At 49.9% G+C, this 17,655-nt stretch overlaps 1 protein-coding gene and 1 long non-coding RNA gene across 2 annotated transcripts; one reads left to right on the forward strand and one right to left on the reverse strand.

Moving 5' to 3' along the window:
* Positions 1-2,566: 2,566 nt before the first annotated feature.
* LOC138822759 (chromatin accessibility complex protein 1) lies at positions 2,567-5,808 on the reverse strand. Its single transcript, XM_070015702.1, has 3 exons — positions 5,573-5,808; positions 3,934-4,060; positions 2,567-3,477 (listed from the first exon to the last, which is right to left on the reverse strand). Exons 1-3 carry the CDS (start codon positions 5,717-5,719, stop codon positions 3,362-3,364), a joined length of 390 nt encoding a protein of 129 aa, XP_069871803.1. The 5' UTR covers positions 5,720-5,808; the 3' UTR covers positions 2,567-3,361.
* Positions 5,809-5,914: 106 nt separating this feature from the next.
* Positions 5,915-15,633, forward strand: LOC138822760 (uncharacterized). Its single transcript, XR_011370616.1, has 3 exons — positions 5,915-6,229; positions 7,787-7,942; positions 11,777-15,633. It is a non-coding gene; the product is annotated as an uncharacterized lncRNA (long non-coding RNA).
* Positions 15,634-17,655: the final 2,022 nt, after the last annotated feature.

Consider the following 17,655-nt stretch of genomic DNA (forward strand, 5'->3'; position numbering starts at 1 on the left):
GTCGAACCGAGGGCTTCATGCATGCAAGCAAGGCAAGCACTCTACCACTGAGCCACCTTCCCAGCCTTTGTCCGTTGTTGTAAACTTCACTGTAGGCTTCATGGCTGATTAGTGAAATAAAATCCCAGTTTGACAAAGCCCACAGGCAAGTGTGTGCTGGGAGCCATTTATTGCCATCAGCACCAGAAATGCTGAAAATGGGACACTATATGTCATGTTCCCAGGAAAGTAACACAGACTTCTAAGCCCATACACAGTGGTGTTGTACACAGCCATGAAAAGGAATGGGCAGTCACCTGCAACCTTAGGAATGAACCTCACATGTACTGTGCCAAATATGGGTGCCAGACAAGCACTGTACACCTGATGCCACGGCTACCACGTGCTGGGAAGAAAAAGGTCCACAGACCGTACTTCGTTGGCCAAATCCAGTCCTGTATTTTGGTTTTTTTTAACAGCTTAAGTATGTTATTCTCTGTGTGTATATGTGGTGCCACAGACGAGTCAAGAAGCACAGGTTTGAGTCCAGAGCTTTAGACGGGATAGGTAAGCCTTTCTAACTGCTCAGCTACAGCCCAGACCAAAATTTACTTTTTTCTTTTTTTGCCAGTGATCACCAGAGCTTAAACTTGGAGCTTCTTACTTGTTTTTGAGGGTCTGGCTAATTGGAGAGATGTCTCAAGCACTTTGCTTGGGCTGGCTTCAAACCAGTGTCTCCAGATCTCAGCCTCTGGAGTAGTTAGGATTACAGGCATGAGCCACTGGTGTCCTGCCTAGGATTTATATGCATAAATGGCTGATGAGCTGGGCGTTGGTGGCTTATGCTGTAATCCTAGTTATTCAGGAGGCTGAGATCTGAGGATCACAGTTCAAAGCCAGCCCCGTCAAGAAAGTCCATGAAACTCTTATCTCCAATAAAAACCACTCAAAACTGGAAGTGGCTGTGGCTCAAGCTCAAGTGGTAGAGCGCTCGCCTTGAGCTGAAGAGCTGAGGGGCAGCGCCCAGGCCCAGGATGCAAGCCCCACGACTGACAGAAAAAAAAAGGCTGATGATACTTGAGTATGTCGGGGTTTTGTTTTTTTTGTCAGTTGTGGGACTTGAACTCTGGGCTTGGGCGCTGTCCCTACACTCGAGAGCGCTCTACTGCTTGAGCCACAGCACCAACTTCCTGTTTTGTATTGGCTTATTGGAGATAAGAGTCTCACAGGAAGTGGCGGTGTGGCTCAAGCAGTAGAGCACTCACCTTGAACTGAAGAGCTGAGGGACAGCTCTCAAGCCCAGAGTTCAAGCCCCATGACCGACCAAAAAAAGTTTTAAGCCGGGCAGTGGTGGCTCACGCCTATAATCCTTGCTACTCAGGAGGCTGAGATCTGAGGATTGCAGTTCAAAGCCAGCCCGGGCAGGAAAGTCCCTGAAACTCTTATCTCCACTAAACCACCAGAAAACCAGAATGGCACTGTAGCTCAGGTTGTAAAGCCCTAGTCTTGAGCTGAAGAGCTGAGGGACAGTTCTCAGGCCCAGAGTTCAGGCCCTATGACCGACCAAAATAAAGAGTCTCACAGACTTTCCTGCCCAGGCTGGCTTTAAACCACAATCCTCAGATCTCAGCCTTCTGAATAGCTAGGGCAAACCAACGCCCGACTGAATTATGTTGTTTAAAAATGTCCAGCAAAAAAAAAAAAAAAAGTCTTCGGGCTGGGCGCTGGTCCTAGCTACTCAGGAGGCTGAGCTCTGACCATTGCGGTTCAGAGCAGAGAGGGAGGGCAGGAAAGTCTGTGATACTCTCATCTCCAATTAACCACCGAAAAAACAGAAGTAGAGCTAGCTCAAAGTGATAGAGCACTAGCCTTAAGCAGAATAACTCAAGGGCAGAGCCCAGGTCCTGAGTTCAAGCCCCATGACTGACCCAAAGCAAAGGGGGTCTTGAAAAGTTTTCAGCTGGCTCAAATGGTGATTTTCCCTATCTCAGCCTCCTGAACAGCCAGATTACAGTTTGAGCCACCAACACCAACCCCTCCTTTTTGGTCAGTAACAGGGCTTGCTTGAGTTCAGGGCCAGGACACTGTCCCTAAGCTCTCACACTCAAGGCTAGCACTCTACCACTTTGGCCCACAATGCCACTTCTGGTTTTCTGGTTAATTGGAGAAAAGAGTCTTATGGACTTTCTTGTGCCAGCTAGCTTTGAAATATGATCCTCAGATCTCAGCCTCCTGAGTTTCTAGGATTACAAGAGAGAGCCACAGGTTCTGGCTCCACCCCTTTTTAAAAGAGCTGTGGTGCCAGGTGCTGGTGACTCACGCCTGTCATCCTAGCTTCTCAGAAGGTTGAGATCTGAGGATTGCGGTTCAAAGCCAGCCCGGGAAGGAAAGTGGGTGAGACTCATCTCCAGTAAACCATCAGAAAACCAGAAGTGGCATTGTGGCTCAAGTGGTAGAGGACTAGCCTTGAGCTGAAGAGCTGAGGGACAGCGCCCAGGCCCAGAGTTCAGGCCCCACAACCGACAAAAAATAAATAAATAAATAAATAAATAAAAGAGCTGGTGAAAAGATAGGAGTCAGACATTCGCCGTGTTAAAAATAAAGTAGGGTTTAATAGTTTTCTCCTACAGATGGTAAAAATAATTAGTATTTAAAGAACAAAGCATGAGAAATTATCTTCAATTTACAAAAATATTAAAGAACAATTTCTGTGTGTGGAGAAAATAGCTTTTTATATTTCACTTGATAATTTGAATTTTTTTTTTCCAGGAACAAAAGAAGCTAGGGAGCCCTGCTGGCACCCAGGCCAGCTGAGCGATCTACCCCGAAGCACACTCCCAACAAATGCCGGCTTTCAGGTTTTACAAGAATTTTCAGGTTTGACATTAGAACAAGGGCCTACTGTCAAAATACATCTAGCTGTTTAATAGAAAAGGACAGGATACTTTCTTACAATAAAAAGTGAATAGTCAATTTTTTAAAAAAATTCACAGGTCACATTCTATGTATCAACTACATATTTAGTAAAGCCTTTCCAGTTGTTTCTAAGTTCAGAATGTGTTATGGGTGAACACTGCACATCAGGGCTTGGGTGCCAGCTGTGGCCTGCTGCCAGCACGCCTCCGGAAGGCCTGCAGGTGCTGCAGGCCATCGCTGCTGCTTGCTGTCGGGCTGTCTGCCCCGGGCTCTGTGGTGTAGGTGCAGGAGATGCCAACGTAGCCAGGAAATCCAGCGTGCTGGAAGTGTGAGATGGAAGCAGCGCGGCAGCAGGGGACAGGCGGGGAGGGGGGGAGAGCAGGGGGGCTTGCCGGGTGCAGAGGCCTGCGCTGCACTCCGCAACTCCTTACACGCTGACCTTCCTTCACAGCACATCTGTCCTGGCTTAGGACTCCGCTTCCTCATTACCGCTTTCATCATCCTCATTCTCTTCTTCTTCCTCCCGCTTCTCTTTAAGCATTTTCAGGTACTTACTAGCTAAGATCTTCTTCGGTAATATATCTTAAAAACACAGAAGCTTCCGTCAGCAGATGAGCTAGGAACACAGCCACACACATTTCACAATGGACTAGTTCCTGACCTCTAGAATAGGTTCCAGAAGGAGATGAAATCCAGACCCCCTGTGGTCAAATGCCACCAACTAGCATTTCCTGACTCTTGCTACAGACCATGGTGCTCTTCCCATTGATTTTTGTGAGCAATGTGCTCAGCCTACCCAAGTCAGACTGGGCTTGCCCCAGGATAGACCTACGACCCGCAGCTGCACCCTGAGCTCCCCCTCCCTGTTCTCCTCATAAAGGGACTGGGGGAAGGGGGGTGGAGAAAGGGGATAAGAAACACACTCAAGACTGAAAGGCCCCTGGAGACAGCAGCCCACTGTGTGATTCAGGTGGAACAGAAGAAGGCTGTCGCTACTAAGCATGCTTTTTCTTAACCCAAACTTCCAATATTAAGTACCTGCGAGAAACTGAAAAGTCTCTGATTCCTCCGCAGTATTCGCCAAATCACTGTAAGTCAGCGCTTTCTTTTCTTTCCCACTGCCATGTCTGTAGGAATGGCTGGCTAGATACTGAACAAAGAGCTCCTAAAACAAAATGGAGAAGTCAAATGAAAAGTGTTCATGAAGAACTTGCCAGAGTGCTTATTTTATTTTTGTTGTGGGGCTTGAACTCTGGGTCTGGGTGCTGTCCCTGTGCTCTTCTGCTCAAGGCAAGTGCTCTACCACTTGGCCACAGCCACTTCCGGTTTTCTGGTGGTTAATTGGATGAGTCTCACAAACTTTCCTGCCCAGGCTGGCTTTGAACTGCAATCCTCAGGTCTCAGCCTCCTGAGTAGCTAGAATTACAGGCAGTGCCTGGCTCTGATTTTAAAACTTTTTCATTAAATATGTTATTTCACTAAAATTTACATTAGGATTAAGTTATCTTGATTCCTTCAATTACTGTAAATCACTACAGATGAGATCAGAAAGTAAGTGCAACTGAGAGGTGACTGAACAGGAAGTACTGGACACTTGGATGGACACGTTAAATGGGACCCCTTTAGGACAACCTTTTGAAGTTAAGAAAAAAATCAAGTACTACTGTGACAAAGTTGGAGGGAGAGCCAGCAGGCATTGTCTAGTTTAGGTGTATACCTTAGGGAGAACATTTACAGCTAATTAAGAACAACGAGTCATAAATGTCGAATGACCAGTCTCCACAGTCGAAAAAGCACAACATTCTCAGAACATTTTATTTGTGCCAACGTGGTGGTGCATGCATGTCTTCCCAGCACTAGGGCCTGGGCAGGGCATGGATGGCAGGTCCCACGCCAGGCTTGGCTATAATACAGGCAGATCCTGTCTCAAAGGGGGGCTGGAGTGCAGTGGCTCCGCTACTTAAACGTAGCTTCTTGGAGCCCAGAGGTTGGAGGTCAGCCCTGGCAGAAGGGTGCTGCTTGAGCGCATCCCAGCTACTTGGGGAAACAAAAATAGGAGGATCGAGGTCGACGCCGACTGGGCCTTGAAAATAACCGATGCGCACACCACCACCACGGAGCTGGCGGCCGGGGCCCGGGGCAGAGCCACGCCTGCCCGGGCGCAGGGCCGGGCTTCCACTTCTCCCGAGGTCCAGCGTGAGGCCCACGCCTGGAACCTTCGATCCCGCGGAGTCCATGACCCCACCTCCACCTTTCTCCTCGACCTAAAGCAACCGCCGGAGCGCAGCGCCCCTCGAGGCGCAGGTCCGATTCCTTCACGAGCTGGGCGGCGCCGGGGGAAAACAAGGCACGGACACATCAGGAGCGGCGGACAGGGCGGCGCGGGGCGGGGCCCGGCGGGAGGGGCCCGGATGGACGCTGAGCGGGGGCGCGAGGGACGGCGGGAGGGGCCCGGATGGGCGGCGAGAAGGCGCGCGAAGGACGGCGGGAGCCGCGCGGGGGGGCGGGGCGGGGCGGGGCGGGGAGGAGGGGCGCCCGGAGTCGTGGGAAAGGCCGGCGTGCGCCTGCTCCGAGCGCGGCGGCCGGGCCGGCCGTGTGGCCGAGCCTGCGAGGCGAAGCGTTAAGGGCGCTGGCGCCCCCCCTCACGCCGCGCCTCCGGGCGCGCGGGCCGCCTCACCGTGGCCTTGGCCGTGAGCACCAGGGCCTCCTGATTGATGCTGGACACCTCGGGGGAGCTCTTCATGATGACTCGGATGCGGGACAGCGGTAGCGACACGAGCCGCTGCTCCCCGCACTTATCCTTGCCGAGGGCCACGTCCGCCATCTTCCTGCGCCCGGGCGGCCCGCGGCTGGCCTCGCTGTCCCGTGGGAGTCGTCGGGCGGCCCGGGGCGCCCATGATGCCTCGCGCGCCCGCGCCTGCGCAGACGCCGGTCCCGGCGCCCGCCCCTCCCGGTTGCGCAGAGCGTGGGAGTCCGGCTGGCGGCGGGGCGGGGCGGGGCTTTCTCCTGCGCAGGCGCCGTGAGCGCCGAGTGCGCCTGGCTTGTGGGACTGGGAACGCCGCCAGGCAGGGTGTCCCCGCGCGGGGCGAGCTGCCGGGGCGTGCGCCTGTGCAGTTATCCGGGGGCTGTGGTGGGGCTCGGGCCGACCGGGAGGCAGAGTGTCCAACCCCAGACGTAAAGACTGATGCCCGGCGTGCCGCTTGCAGCCCTCAAGCTGGCGAGGCTGGGTTTGAGCCAGGCGGTGGGGTTCCATGGCGACACCCGGTCTCAGAAAAGAGAAAAGCGAAGAGATGGAAACGAGGCTCTCGAGGGGAGCAGATGCCACGCTGCCATGGTGATGAGAACCCCCGTGGGAAGAGAGAGGAAGGGGAGGGGGGCCCTGACCGGTGTGGGCGCCCGGCCTGCTGGACGCCTCCCGGGGAGCCCAGCGACCCCCGGGAGGAGCCGGGCCGCGGGGAGCGGGAAGCTGTTGAGGAGGAGAAGTGGCGGGCCGGGCCTTACTTGTAGAAGATACCCTGGAAGCCAGCCCTGGTGGCTCACCCTGTGATGCTTGCCAGTCGGGAAGGTGAAGTCTCTCCAGAGCTCATGGTTCAAAGCCATCCCTGGTAGAAACGTCTGTGGCACGAGCTCTGGCTCGTGTGGTAGAGCCTTGAGTGAAAACACTAAGCACGAGCACGAGGCCCTGAGTTCACACCCCAATACTGTCACACACACACACACACACACACACACACACACACGTGTCTCTCCTGGGACTTTTCTGATTGAAATATGTGCATGTAGGAAATGCCATGGTGAAACTTGTTTAAACAATAGAATAACGGAATTGAAAAACAGGCTGTGTTGTGGGGTACTATCAATGGGAAGGGAGAGTGAATGAGGAGGGTGAACATGGTTGAAATTCGCTATATGTTCATATGAAAATACAACATTGAAAACAGTTAAATTTAAGAAGCGAGAAGGACAAGGGAGAATGATATGTGCGTTTAATGGGCATACATTGAATGCATGGATAGAAATGCCACAATGAATTCTCCTTTGTACAACTAACGTATGCTAATAATAAAAATCTGAAGAAAAAAAAAAAAAGCTTAAGGAAAAGATTCCTTCCTCTTACTGCTTACTGTGAGTCAGGTGGGGTTGGAGTGGAGTGGAGTGGATTGGGCAGCATAAGGGCAGACTCAGAAAGACCAGGTAGAAGGTGATCACAACTGCAAGCAATGGTAAGAGTGAGGCCAGTGTGCCAAGACGGTGGGAACTCAGAACTGCAGAAGGTAGGGACCAAATCAGGTCAGTCCTTAAAACTACAACTCTTTCCCGAGTTGAAGCCTATGGAAAAGTAGAGTGGTCAGATAGAACTTTTTCAAGAATCAGGGGAGGTGGTATGTCTTGGGATATAATTTGAAGCAGAGTCCAGAGAACTTGATAATATGAAGAAGAGAGGTGAGAAAGATGATTTTTATGTGCTGAATTGGCAGCCCTGGGGAGGGGCAAGTCACACAGGGATTTGGGTGGAAGCATGTTAAGTTTCAGTGTCTTCTCAACCACTGCAGCCTTGGTTGTAGCCCAAATAAATGAGCACAAAGTACAGTTGTCCCTCAGTATCCCCCTGGGGACTGATTCCAGGATCTTCCACAAACAAACAAACTGCAATGTGCATGTGCCCAAGCCCTCTACATAAAAAAGTAATGTTTGCATAGAACCTATGCACGTTCTCCTGTATATCGTTCTTTAAATCATCACTAGGGTAACTCATCATACCACATGCAATGGGGATGCCCTGTAAATAGTATACTGTATTGCTTAGGAAATCATAACAAGAAAATCAAAGGTCTGTACATGTTCTCTCAGTACGGATGAAATTAATTATTTTCTGAATGTCTTCTGTCAGGTTGCTGAATGTGTGGATGCAGACCTGGCATCCTGTGTCATGTTAGGCCCTGCAAGGCCCAAAAGTACAGCCAGTGAGCCAGACAGCCATGTTCCCATCTCCACAGACCTTTCAGGCCTATGGCAGGTTGAAAAATAAATACCAGCATTTCCACAGGTAAGTGCGATGAGGACCACAAAACTGTGCTGGAGATAGGCTCTGAGAAGTGCCTTCTGCTCAGATCTGTAGACACCAAAGGAGCTGGCCATGCAAAAAGGCTGAGACAAGATGCGTGTCTCCTGCCCCACATCAACCTGGGATTTGACCAGGGGAATGAATACCAGGCAAACACTGTACTGCTGAGCTATGTGTTAGCATGAGGCGAGCTTCCTGAATAAGGACATCCACGGAGGAAGAGGGCTGAAGCAATTTGAGGAGCTAGAAAGGCTGGTGTTACTGGAGCTCAAAGGTGCGAGTGCTGTGAAATCCAGGTGTGGTCAGCTCATGCAGGTGGGTAAGAAGTTTAGCTTTTGTCCTGAGAACAGCGGAAGAACATTAAGAGTTCTAAAGGAAAAGCAGCTCAGAAGTCAGCCTGGTGGTCCAGTGCTGACCAGCGGCACCAGTGCCTGGGCAGAGCATACTGGTGAGGGTTGCAGGGCCGGGAAGTGGCTTGTCTGCCTCGGTTTCAGCTGTTGCAGAAGACCACTCGGCAGCCTCCTGAGCGGTGCTCAGAGTTCCCCCCCTTCCCCCTTGGCACTCCAGCTCTGCCAGTGACATTGAAAACCGTTCTTGCTATTAAGTCCCTCTGTGTGAAAAGTCTAGGGGAGGTTTCTGCCTCTAGATTACACATTACAATGCCTGTACTTGGTCGCTGGAAGGGTTTTAGGAAACAAACAGACAATGAGAATCTGAATCTGGTTATCAGATGGATGTACTGATACTTTGAGACAGCCTCAATAACATATACCCTGGTGAAGTGACAGCTGTCCAATGTGCTGTCCCCTGATGGCCAGGCAGCCACAGTGGCCGTCCCAATGCAAATGGCGAGCACCAGCCCAGTGGATGGCCTCGCTTCTCATTGCTTTGGGAAGACTTCAGAAAGTAAAAGGTCAGGTCAGTCAAGCCCAGAGGGACCTCTAAGCAGATAGAGCTTCAGGTTAGACTTACCTTTGATCCTCTGTGGTACATCTCTGCCACACAAATTGAGTTTACAACCTTTTTTATGTGCTGTTGGGTTAGGACTGGGCAGAGAGGGGTCCCGAGAACCAAGATGGAGACAACTGGAGGCTGTAATGAAGCCAAGAATCTTCTTTTTTTTTGTCAGTTGTGGGGCTTGAACTCTGGGCCTGGGCGCTGTCCCTGTGCTCTTTAGCTCAAGGTGAGCGCTCTACTGCTTGAACCACAGCACCACTCCTGGTGCTGTGGTTTATTTCTGAGTGGTTTATTGGAGATAAGAGTCTCACTGATGTTTCTGCTCTGGCTGGCTTTGAACCACGATCCTCAGATCTCAGCCTCCTGAGTAGCTAGGATGACAGGCGTGAGCCACTGGCGCCCAGCTGAAGCCAAGAATCTTTAACTGTAATTTGTTGGCATCTGTCAGTGGGAAGGGCAGGCCACTCCTGCCAGTCCCCACGTGAGTCCTGTGCTGATGTCTCAGGAGGTGGCCCCCTGGGTGGAGAATGCTGTGCCCTCCAGACCCCCTCCCACAGTCAGTCAGACCTCGCATGCCCTAGGGAAATCACTGCAGAGGCTGGTGTGGGAGGTGTTTGAGCAATGGCATGGGTCAGAATCCGTGCTGGGAGTAGGATCCTGGGGGATATGTACCAAGTCACTTTGCATGGGACAGGGTAGGACTGACCTGGCTCAGGACGGGGAGATGGTCCAGTCAGAGGAGAATCCCTATTTTGTGCCAGGCTCTGTGCCAGGCTTGTCTTGGACAGAATGTAGCTTCTCCTGTAGTCAGCCTTACCTCTCCTTCTGTACTTGGAAAAAGGAGGCTCGGAAAACTGCAGGAGCTTGCTGGTCACACCTGCTGGGTGGACCGCTAGCATTCACGCCAGCCCTCTGTGGCTCTTTTTTTTTGGGGGGGGGGGTTCCGGTCATGGGGTCTGAACTCTGGGCCTGGGCGCTGTCCCTCAGCTCTTCATCTCAAGGCTAGCGCTCTGCCACTTGAGCCACAGCACCACTTCTGGCTTTTTTCTTTTTGCTTATGTGGTGCTGAGGAATCAAACCCAGGGCCTCAGGCATGCAAGACAAGCGCTCTACCACTGAGCCACCTTCCCAGCCCCCTCTGTGGCTCTTTGCAACAGCAAAATAAGAGAGAAACAATGGACTGGCTAGTGGGTCCTGTGCTGAGCAAGTGCTGACCCAACTCCTCTAACCCTGACTGTCATAGCTCTGTCTGATAGCTCTAGAAATTGAGGTCCAAGGAAGGTAATGCCCGAGGCCCACAAAGGGCAGAGGCCAGCACTGGAAGGCAGCAGCTCAGCTCTCACCTACCAGACGTGCTTTTGTAGCCCAGCTCTGACTCACCATTTGGCACTGAGTTAGGTCCACACTGCCACCTGCACATCACCAAGGTCTGGTACTTGTGACATGAGCAAAGGGCACTTTGGGCTGTCAAAGCCTCTAGGTTTGCAGTCCTTTGGGATGGCAGCAGCAGCAGATGAATGTCTTCCTGCTTCCTGCCTGGGCTTTTCAGTCCTCCCTGCATCCTTGAAGCTGTCCTGACACAAATGTGCTTGGAGCCCAGGTCGGTGGGCCGGGACATGGCCTCACGCCTCTGTCTGGATCATGGGTGAGAAAGTGGGGCACACAGGAGGTCAAGCTCACTGGCTTCATGCCCAGACCAAGCTCTCCTCACAAATGCATATATCTGCTTTAAAAAAAAGCCAAGTGCTGGCCCACTCTGTCCCAACTCTGGCTCAGACATGTCTCTCTTAAAGGAAATTTATCCCAGGTATACACACTGTGCCCAGCCAGGGCTGACATCACTCACTTTGATTAGAAGCAGCACTGAGGACAGGTCCCAGGGGCTGGTGTCCAACATCAGGACATGAATTGCTGGCCTGGTGCCGGAGGGGCTGGAGCTGCAGCCCTGTTGGGTGTGCAAATCCAGCAGGTTGAAGGATAGCAGCATCTGTCCAGGCTCACTGTGGTGTAAGCAAGGACCGAGGGCCCCAGGCAGAGTGAGCACCTCCCTGGGGAAACTGCTTTGTAAGTGGCCACAGCCCTGAGCAGGTTTGGTCCAGGTAGCTACAGATCTCAGAGGTCTGCACTAGCCCTGGAATACAGAGATGCTGCTGCAGGCAGAGGGGCATCAGGGAGAAAGAGGTGGTAGACTTTGGGTCTGTCAGACCCTGCTTAAACCCTGACTCTCTACTTACTGTGAGATGCTTGTCATATCGGTGTTCTTTGCTGCTGTAACATATAACCATGATCTTGGTTGCCTAAACAGTACAAATTTAGTTATCTTAAAATCTAAGATGGGGCTGAGAATGTGGCTTAGTGGTAGAGTGCTTGCCTAGCATACATGAAACCCTGGATTCGATTCCTCAGTACCTCATAAACAGAAAAAGCTGGAAGTGCTGCTGTGGCTCAAGTGATAGAGTGGTAGCCTTGAGTACAGAGAGGTTCAGGGACAGCGCCCAGGCCTGAGTTCAAGCCCCAGGATTGGGGGGAAAAATGTGGTGTCAAAAGCCCCAAATATGGTTTATGTAGATGCTGTTCTTTCTGGAAGCTGTAGGGTAATGCAGTTCACTCTTTCCAGCTTCCAGAGGCTCTGTCTTCATTTCCTGTGCTCCTCTTCCTCCTTCGTAACCAGCAGTGTGTGAGTGTGTGGCCTCTGCTTTTGGGGTGTGTGTGTGTGTGTGCGCACGCACGCGTGCGCTCTAGTTTGCAATGCTAGGGTACAACCCTGGGCGTTAGGTTGCTAGGCAAGTGCGCTATTTGTGACTGAGCTGCACCCACAGCTGGCCTCACTTCTCTGACTCTTCTGTCTCCCATTTCTAGGGACCCTTGTGCTGATGCTGGGCCCTCGGGGCTGGTGAGCGATCATCTAACTGGAAATCTTGGATTTAGTCATCTCTGTAAAGTCCCTTCTGCCGGCGAGGGTTAGAGTCTCGGTCCCTAGGGATTGGGGTGTCAGCAGCTTTGGGGGATAGCGGGTTACATCTCTACATCTTGGAGGGAAGCCATCTACACTTGGAAGGTGGTTGGTAGTGTTCAGCGCACACACATGGTTTACGAGGGCTGCCAAAGCCAAGATGGTGGCCTCACAACAGAGGCGCACTGTGTAACGTGGTGGTTGAAGGTGAGAGGGAGGGACCAGCAGGTAGCTTCTTCCTTAGCCACTCTCACTGCTTGTAGTAGTCTTTCCTCATGTCCCCAGTGGCCATCCCTGTGTCCCTGACCTCTGTACACATCTGTGTCTCTTCTATGCCACCAGGCATATTGCTTCTCTAATGGCTTCATTTTGACACACTCTCCTCTTCAAAGGCTCTGTCTGACATGCCCTGAGGTACTGGGTATGAGGTATTGGGGGAAGGATGCAACAGTCTACAACAAGAAGTTACAGATTGACAAATTATACCAGCATTCTTTGTTTTATTGCTTGTCTTCATAATCTCTAAAAGACTGCAAGGCTTCTTGCTGGGTGCCCACGGCTCCCATCCTAGCTATTGAGGAGGCTGGGATCTGAGGATTATGGTTCAAAGCCAGCTGGGCAGGAGAGTCCAAGTAACCACCACAAGCTTGGGGTAGAGCTGTGGCACCAGGGGTAGATCACCAGCTTTGAGCAAAAAAGCTAAGGAAGAGCACCCAGGCCCGAGTTCAAGACTCAGTACTAGCTTAAAAAAAAAAAAGCTGGGTGCTGATGGCTCAGCCTGTAATCCTAGCTACTGGGGAGATGGAGATCTGAGGCTCTCAGCCCAAAATCAGCTGTGAGATTCTTATCTCCAATTAACCACCAGAAAACCAGAAGTAGTGCTGTGACTCAAAGTAGTAGAGTGCTAAAAAGCAGCTCACTGACAGTGCTCAGGCCCTAAATTCAAGCCCCATAACTGACCAAAAAAAAAAAAAAAAAAAATACTCCGGGCCTAGAGAAAGAAGATGGGCTGCTGTGGGCTGCTGCATGTCAAGGGAGGAAGAGGACATCTGTGAGGGTCTGTGTCTGGTCTTTTGCACCTTAGATTAGTTGTCTGTTCCAGTACTCTATGTAAGTGGAGCCAGGTCTCATGAACTCCACTTTCCTGCTTTGGCTCAGCATTGGGTGGGTTAGGTCCATGTTGTTGCATGAGCTCTTCAGTAAGTAGCATTGCGTTGTATGAATGAATGTACAAGTTTTTGAGTTTTCCCAGCACTGATAGGAAACTTGGCTTTTTTTTTGGGGGGGGGGTGTCCAGTCGTGGGGCCTGAACTCTGGGCTTGGATGCTGTCCCTCATCTCTTCAGCTCAAGGGTAGAACTCTACCACTTGAGCCACAGCGCCACTTCCGCCTTTTTTCTTTTTGCTTATGTGGTGCTGAGGAATTGAACCCAGGGCCTTAGGCATGCAAGGCAAGCGTTCTGCCACTGAGCCACCTTCCCAGCCCCATCTTGGCTTTTTTCTACTTACAGAGATGAAGCCAAATTCCCGTCCTTGGCCCTTTTTGAGTAGTCTTCTGTTTTTGGTAGGGTCTAGCTGTTGTTGTTTTGGTCAGGAACTGCCTCAGACAGAAATCCTCTGCCTCCTGTGTGACTCCGCCCCTTCACCCAACTACTTCCTGCTACTAGGCCTTGCCTCCCTTTCATCATTTGTTCCTGGTGCCAGCATGTTGGGAATCTGTCTAGCCTCAATCTGTTTAAAGTCAGAGTGCTTTACTAATCTGGGTGTTTTTCAAGTTGACAGTTGATATTAACCATCAGGACAGTGGAGGGAGCAGGTGGTGGAACAAAGCTGCTCACCTCACACCAAATCCCTTAATGAAACAGGTATCACTTTAGCTCCTGCTGGACCCAAGCTCTCCCTTCTCTTGTTTCCCCTTTAATAGATGTCTTTTAAAATTATGTTATGGCCTTTTAGTTACTGAATAAAAGAGAGCTATCCCTCATGTTAGTTTTTGCAGGGTGCAATGTTAAGAACATTAATTCTTTCTTGGGGGATGGGGGTGGGGGAGGGTCGGTCAGTCCTGGGCCTTGAATTCAGGGCCTGGGCGCTGTCCTTAAGCTTTTATGTACAAGTCTAGGGCTCTATCCCTTTAAGGCACAGTGCCACTTGCTATTTTCTGGTGGTTTATTAAAGATAAGAGCCTCATGAAGTTTCCTGCCCAGGCTGGCTTTGAACCATGATCCTCAAATCTCAGCATCCTGAGTAGCTAGGATTACAGGCTTGTGTCCAGCTAGTGTCCAGTTTAGTGACATTTTCAATACATTTTTTTGGTGCATTAGTTGAACTATGGGGTTTCGTTACAAGGTAGCCAACATCACCCCCTCCTTCACTCCTTCCTACTCACTTCAACATAGTTTCAACAAGTTTCATTGTTTCGTTTTCACAAGCACATATTGAGTATGTGCACCCTATTCACCATCTCCATTCAGCCTCTGGATTTAGTAACCTTTTTTTTACTACAAGGATAGTAATAATTTATTAGATACAATTTGATACAATAAATAGGCACAACGTGTTAGATGCAATTAGATTTGCAGTTGTATATAAAATTGTGCATATTTTGTGATACTTGTATGTAAATTATAAAAAAAATTTTTTTTTTTTGGTCCAGTCCTGGGCCTGAACTCTGGGCCGGGACGCTGTACTGCAGCTCTTCAGCTCAAGGTTAGCGCTCTACCACTTGAGCCACATCACCACTTCTGGCTTTTTTTTTTTTCTGGTTATGTGGTGCTGAGGAATCGAACTCAGGGCCTCATGCATGCAAGGCAAGCGCTCTACCACTGAGCCACCTTCCCAGCCCCCTAAATTATAAATTTTATACTATAATTATGTGGTGGTAAAATGACATGATGTGGGAATTTGTTTTAAAATACTTAGAAGAATTGGAGGGACAGTGAGGCAAAATCATTAAATATGGTGAATTTCATGAGGAATTATAGAGTAGTTTTGCATAATTTATGAGAAATTTAGAGAATTTTTATGGGAATTTGTTAGCCTTATCTCTATATTTGAGTGATTAATCTAGTCACTAATAATTTGTTTTAAAAGTTTTTGTTGCCGGGTGCCAGTGGCTCACACCTATAATCCTAGCTACTCAGGAGGCTGAGATCTGAGGATCGTGGTTCAAAGTGAGCCTGGGCAGGAAAGTCCATGAGACTCTTATCTCCAATAAACCACTTGAAAACTGGAAGTGGCGCTGTGGCTCAAGTGGTAGAGTGCTTGCCTTGAGCTGAAGAGCTGAGGGACAGGGCTCAGGCCCAGAGTTCAAGCCCCACGACCGACAAAAAAAAAAAAAGACAGTAGATTTTTGTGGCTATCGTGAGTTTCTTTGTGAAGTGAAGGCTATCATATAGTCAGAGAGACATGGACTTCCTCAACATGGGAGCTCTTCTTAGAATAACAGGAGGAACCGGTTACTGGTGGCTTATACCTGTCATTCCAGCTACTCAGGAGGATGAGATCTGAGGATCACAGTTCAAAGCCAGCCCGGGCAGGAAAGTCCATGAGAGTCCAATGCTACTGCCTTGAACTGAAGGGCTGAGGGACAGCTTCAAGGCCCAGAGTTCAAGCCCCAAGACTGACAAGACAAACAATGACAAGAAGATGTTATTTGGGGAAAACAATGGAGGGGGTAACAATGCTCAATAGGAAGTGTACTCATTACCTTGCTCATGTAACTGTAACCCTCTGTATAGTATCTTTACAATAAAAAATTTTAAAAAACAGCAACAACAACAACAACAACAACAAAAGAAGATGTTATTCAAGATGGTTGTGAGGGGCTGGGAAGGTGGCTCAGTGGTAGAGCGCTTGCCTTGCATGCATGAGGCCCTGGGTTCGATTCCTCAGCACCACATAAGCAAAAAAAAAAAAAAAAAAACTGTTGTGATAAGAACCAAGACTGTTGCAATAACGGTCGAGCAAGACACAGGGATGGGGGTGTGGTGGCCGCAAGGAAGGTCACTAATTGGAGACAGTGGGTGGGGGGTGCTTGTTAATCCAACTGAACTGGCAGGCGGGGGTCACTCTGTAGGGGAAGGGCTTCTGGTTTGACTGAGAGCAGATTCTTGCTAGAATGGAGGCTGGCGTGGAGGCCAGGTGGAGGGTGGGCTCACAGAATCTGGCTATAGTCTGCCCCAGGCTCTTGTTGCACTTTCCTTGGAACGCCGACCCATGAAGGCCTTTGTTCTGTCTTTTGCAGTACTAGGGATGGAATCCAGGACCTCCTGTGCTAGGTAAGAGCTGGACAACTGAGCTCTACCCTAGCCTCAAGTTTCTAAAACGTGTTTATTGAAATTCCTATATTGCGTTACGTGTTTGTAGCTCACTGTAGCCTATACTGGCCTCAAATTCACAATCTTCTGCTCCTGCCTTCCAAATGCTAGCATGAAAGGCAGTCGTCACCACACTGTATTTAAATAACCTCAGTGGTCAGATCAGAGGGGCTAAAAGCAGGAAGCATGGCTCTGTACTGGATGGGGCTCCCAGAGACACTTATTTCACAGGCACAAAACAGAGGCCACATGTCCTAATAGCCACTGGAGTGGAGCATGGGGAAGGCACTTTCTAGAGGTTCTTTTAAATGTTTATTTACTTATTTTTCTTAATGCCAGTACTGGAACTTGAACCATGTATTCTCACTTGGCTTTTTTGCTCACAGCTGGTGCTCTACCACTTGAACCATGCCTCCAGTACAGCTTTTTTGCTGGTTAATTGGAGATCGAGTTTCTCAGACTTTTCTGCTCAGGGGGCTTCAAACTGTGATGCTGAGATCTCAGCCTTCTGGGTAGCTAGGATTACAGTCACGAGTCACTGGTGCCTGGCTAGTGATACTTTTTTGCTGTTGTTGTTGGTCATGGGGCTTGAACTCTGGGCCTGGGCACTGTTCCTCAGCTCTTCAGCTTAAGGCGAGTGTTCTACCAATTGAGCCATAGCACCACTCTGGTTTTCTGTGGTTAGTTGGAGATAAGAATATCACAGACTTTCCTGCCCAGGCTGGCTTTGGATCATGATCCTCAGATCTTGGCCTCCTGAGTAGCTTGGATTACAGGTGTGAGCCATTGGCACCTGGCTAAACTTATTTTCCTGAATATCTTACAGTAAGTGGCTGTCCTGACACCCCATTGTTAGCTTGAAGAGTTTAGTGTGTTTTCCACAAACAAGGATATTCTCCTATAGAGCCACCAGGTGCCCTCACAAGCAGACATTGACACTGATAGGCTACTAGCATGAGGTATTCATGTTCTGTTTCACTTTCATTAATTATTCCAATTTGTGTGTGTGTGTGTGTGTGTGTGTGTGTGTGTGTGTGTGTGTGTGTAGAGGGGTAGTATATACTTTTTTTTTTGTCGGTCGTGGGGCTTGAACTCTGGACCTGGGCGCTGTCCCTTAGCACTTCAGCTCAAGGCTAGTGCTCTACCACTTGAATCACAGCACCACTTTTGGCTTTTTCTGCTTATGTGGTGCTGAGAAATCAAGCCCAGGGCCTCATGCATGCAAGGAAAGCACTCTACCACTGAGCCACCTTCCCAGCCCCTTATGTCTCCATCTTATTTAATCTGGAATCATGACTCAGCCTATCTTTGACTTTCATACTTTGATTCTTAAGAGGATCATAGGCCAAATGGTTTGTAGACTGTCTCCCTTTAGTTTTGTCTGTAGTTTCCTTAAGTGGAGGGACAAGTTATATGTGTCTGGCAGGAGCATCACAAGTCCTGCTGCGTGTTTGGTGGACAACATTCACA

The sequence above is a fragment of the Dipodomys merriami genome, unplaced genomic scaffold, assembly GCF_024711535.1.
Source record: "Dipodomys merriami isolate MVZ:Mamm:240054 unplaced genomic scaffold, mDipMer1.0.p SCAF_1141, whole genome shotgun sequence".
Taxonomy (NCBI): domain Eukaryota; kingdom Metazoa; phylum Chordata; class Mammalia; order Rodentia; family Heteromyidae; genus Dipodomys; species Dipodomys merriami.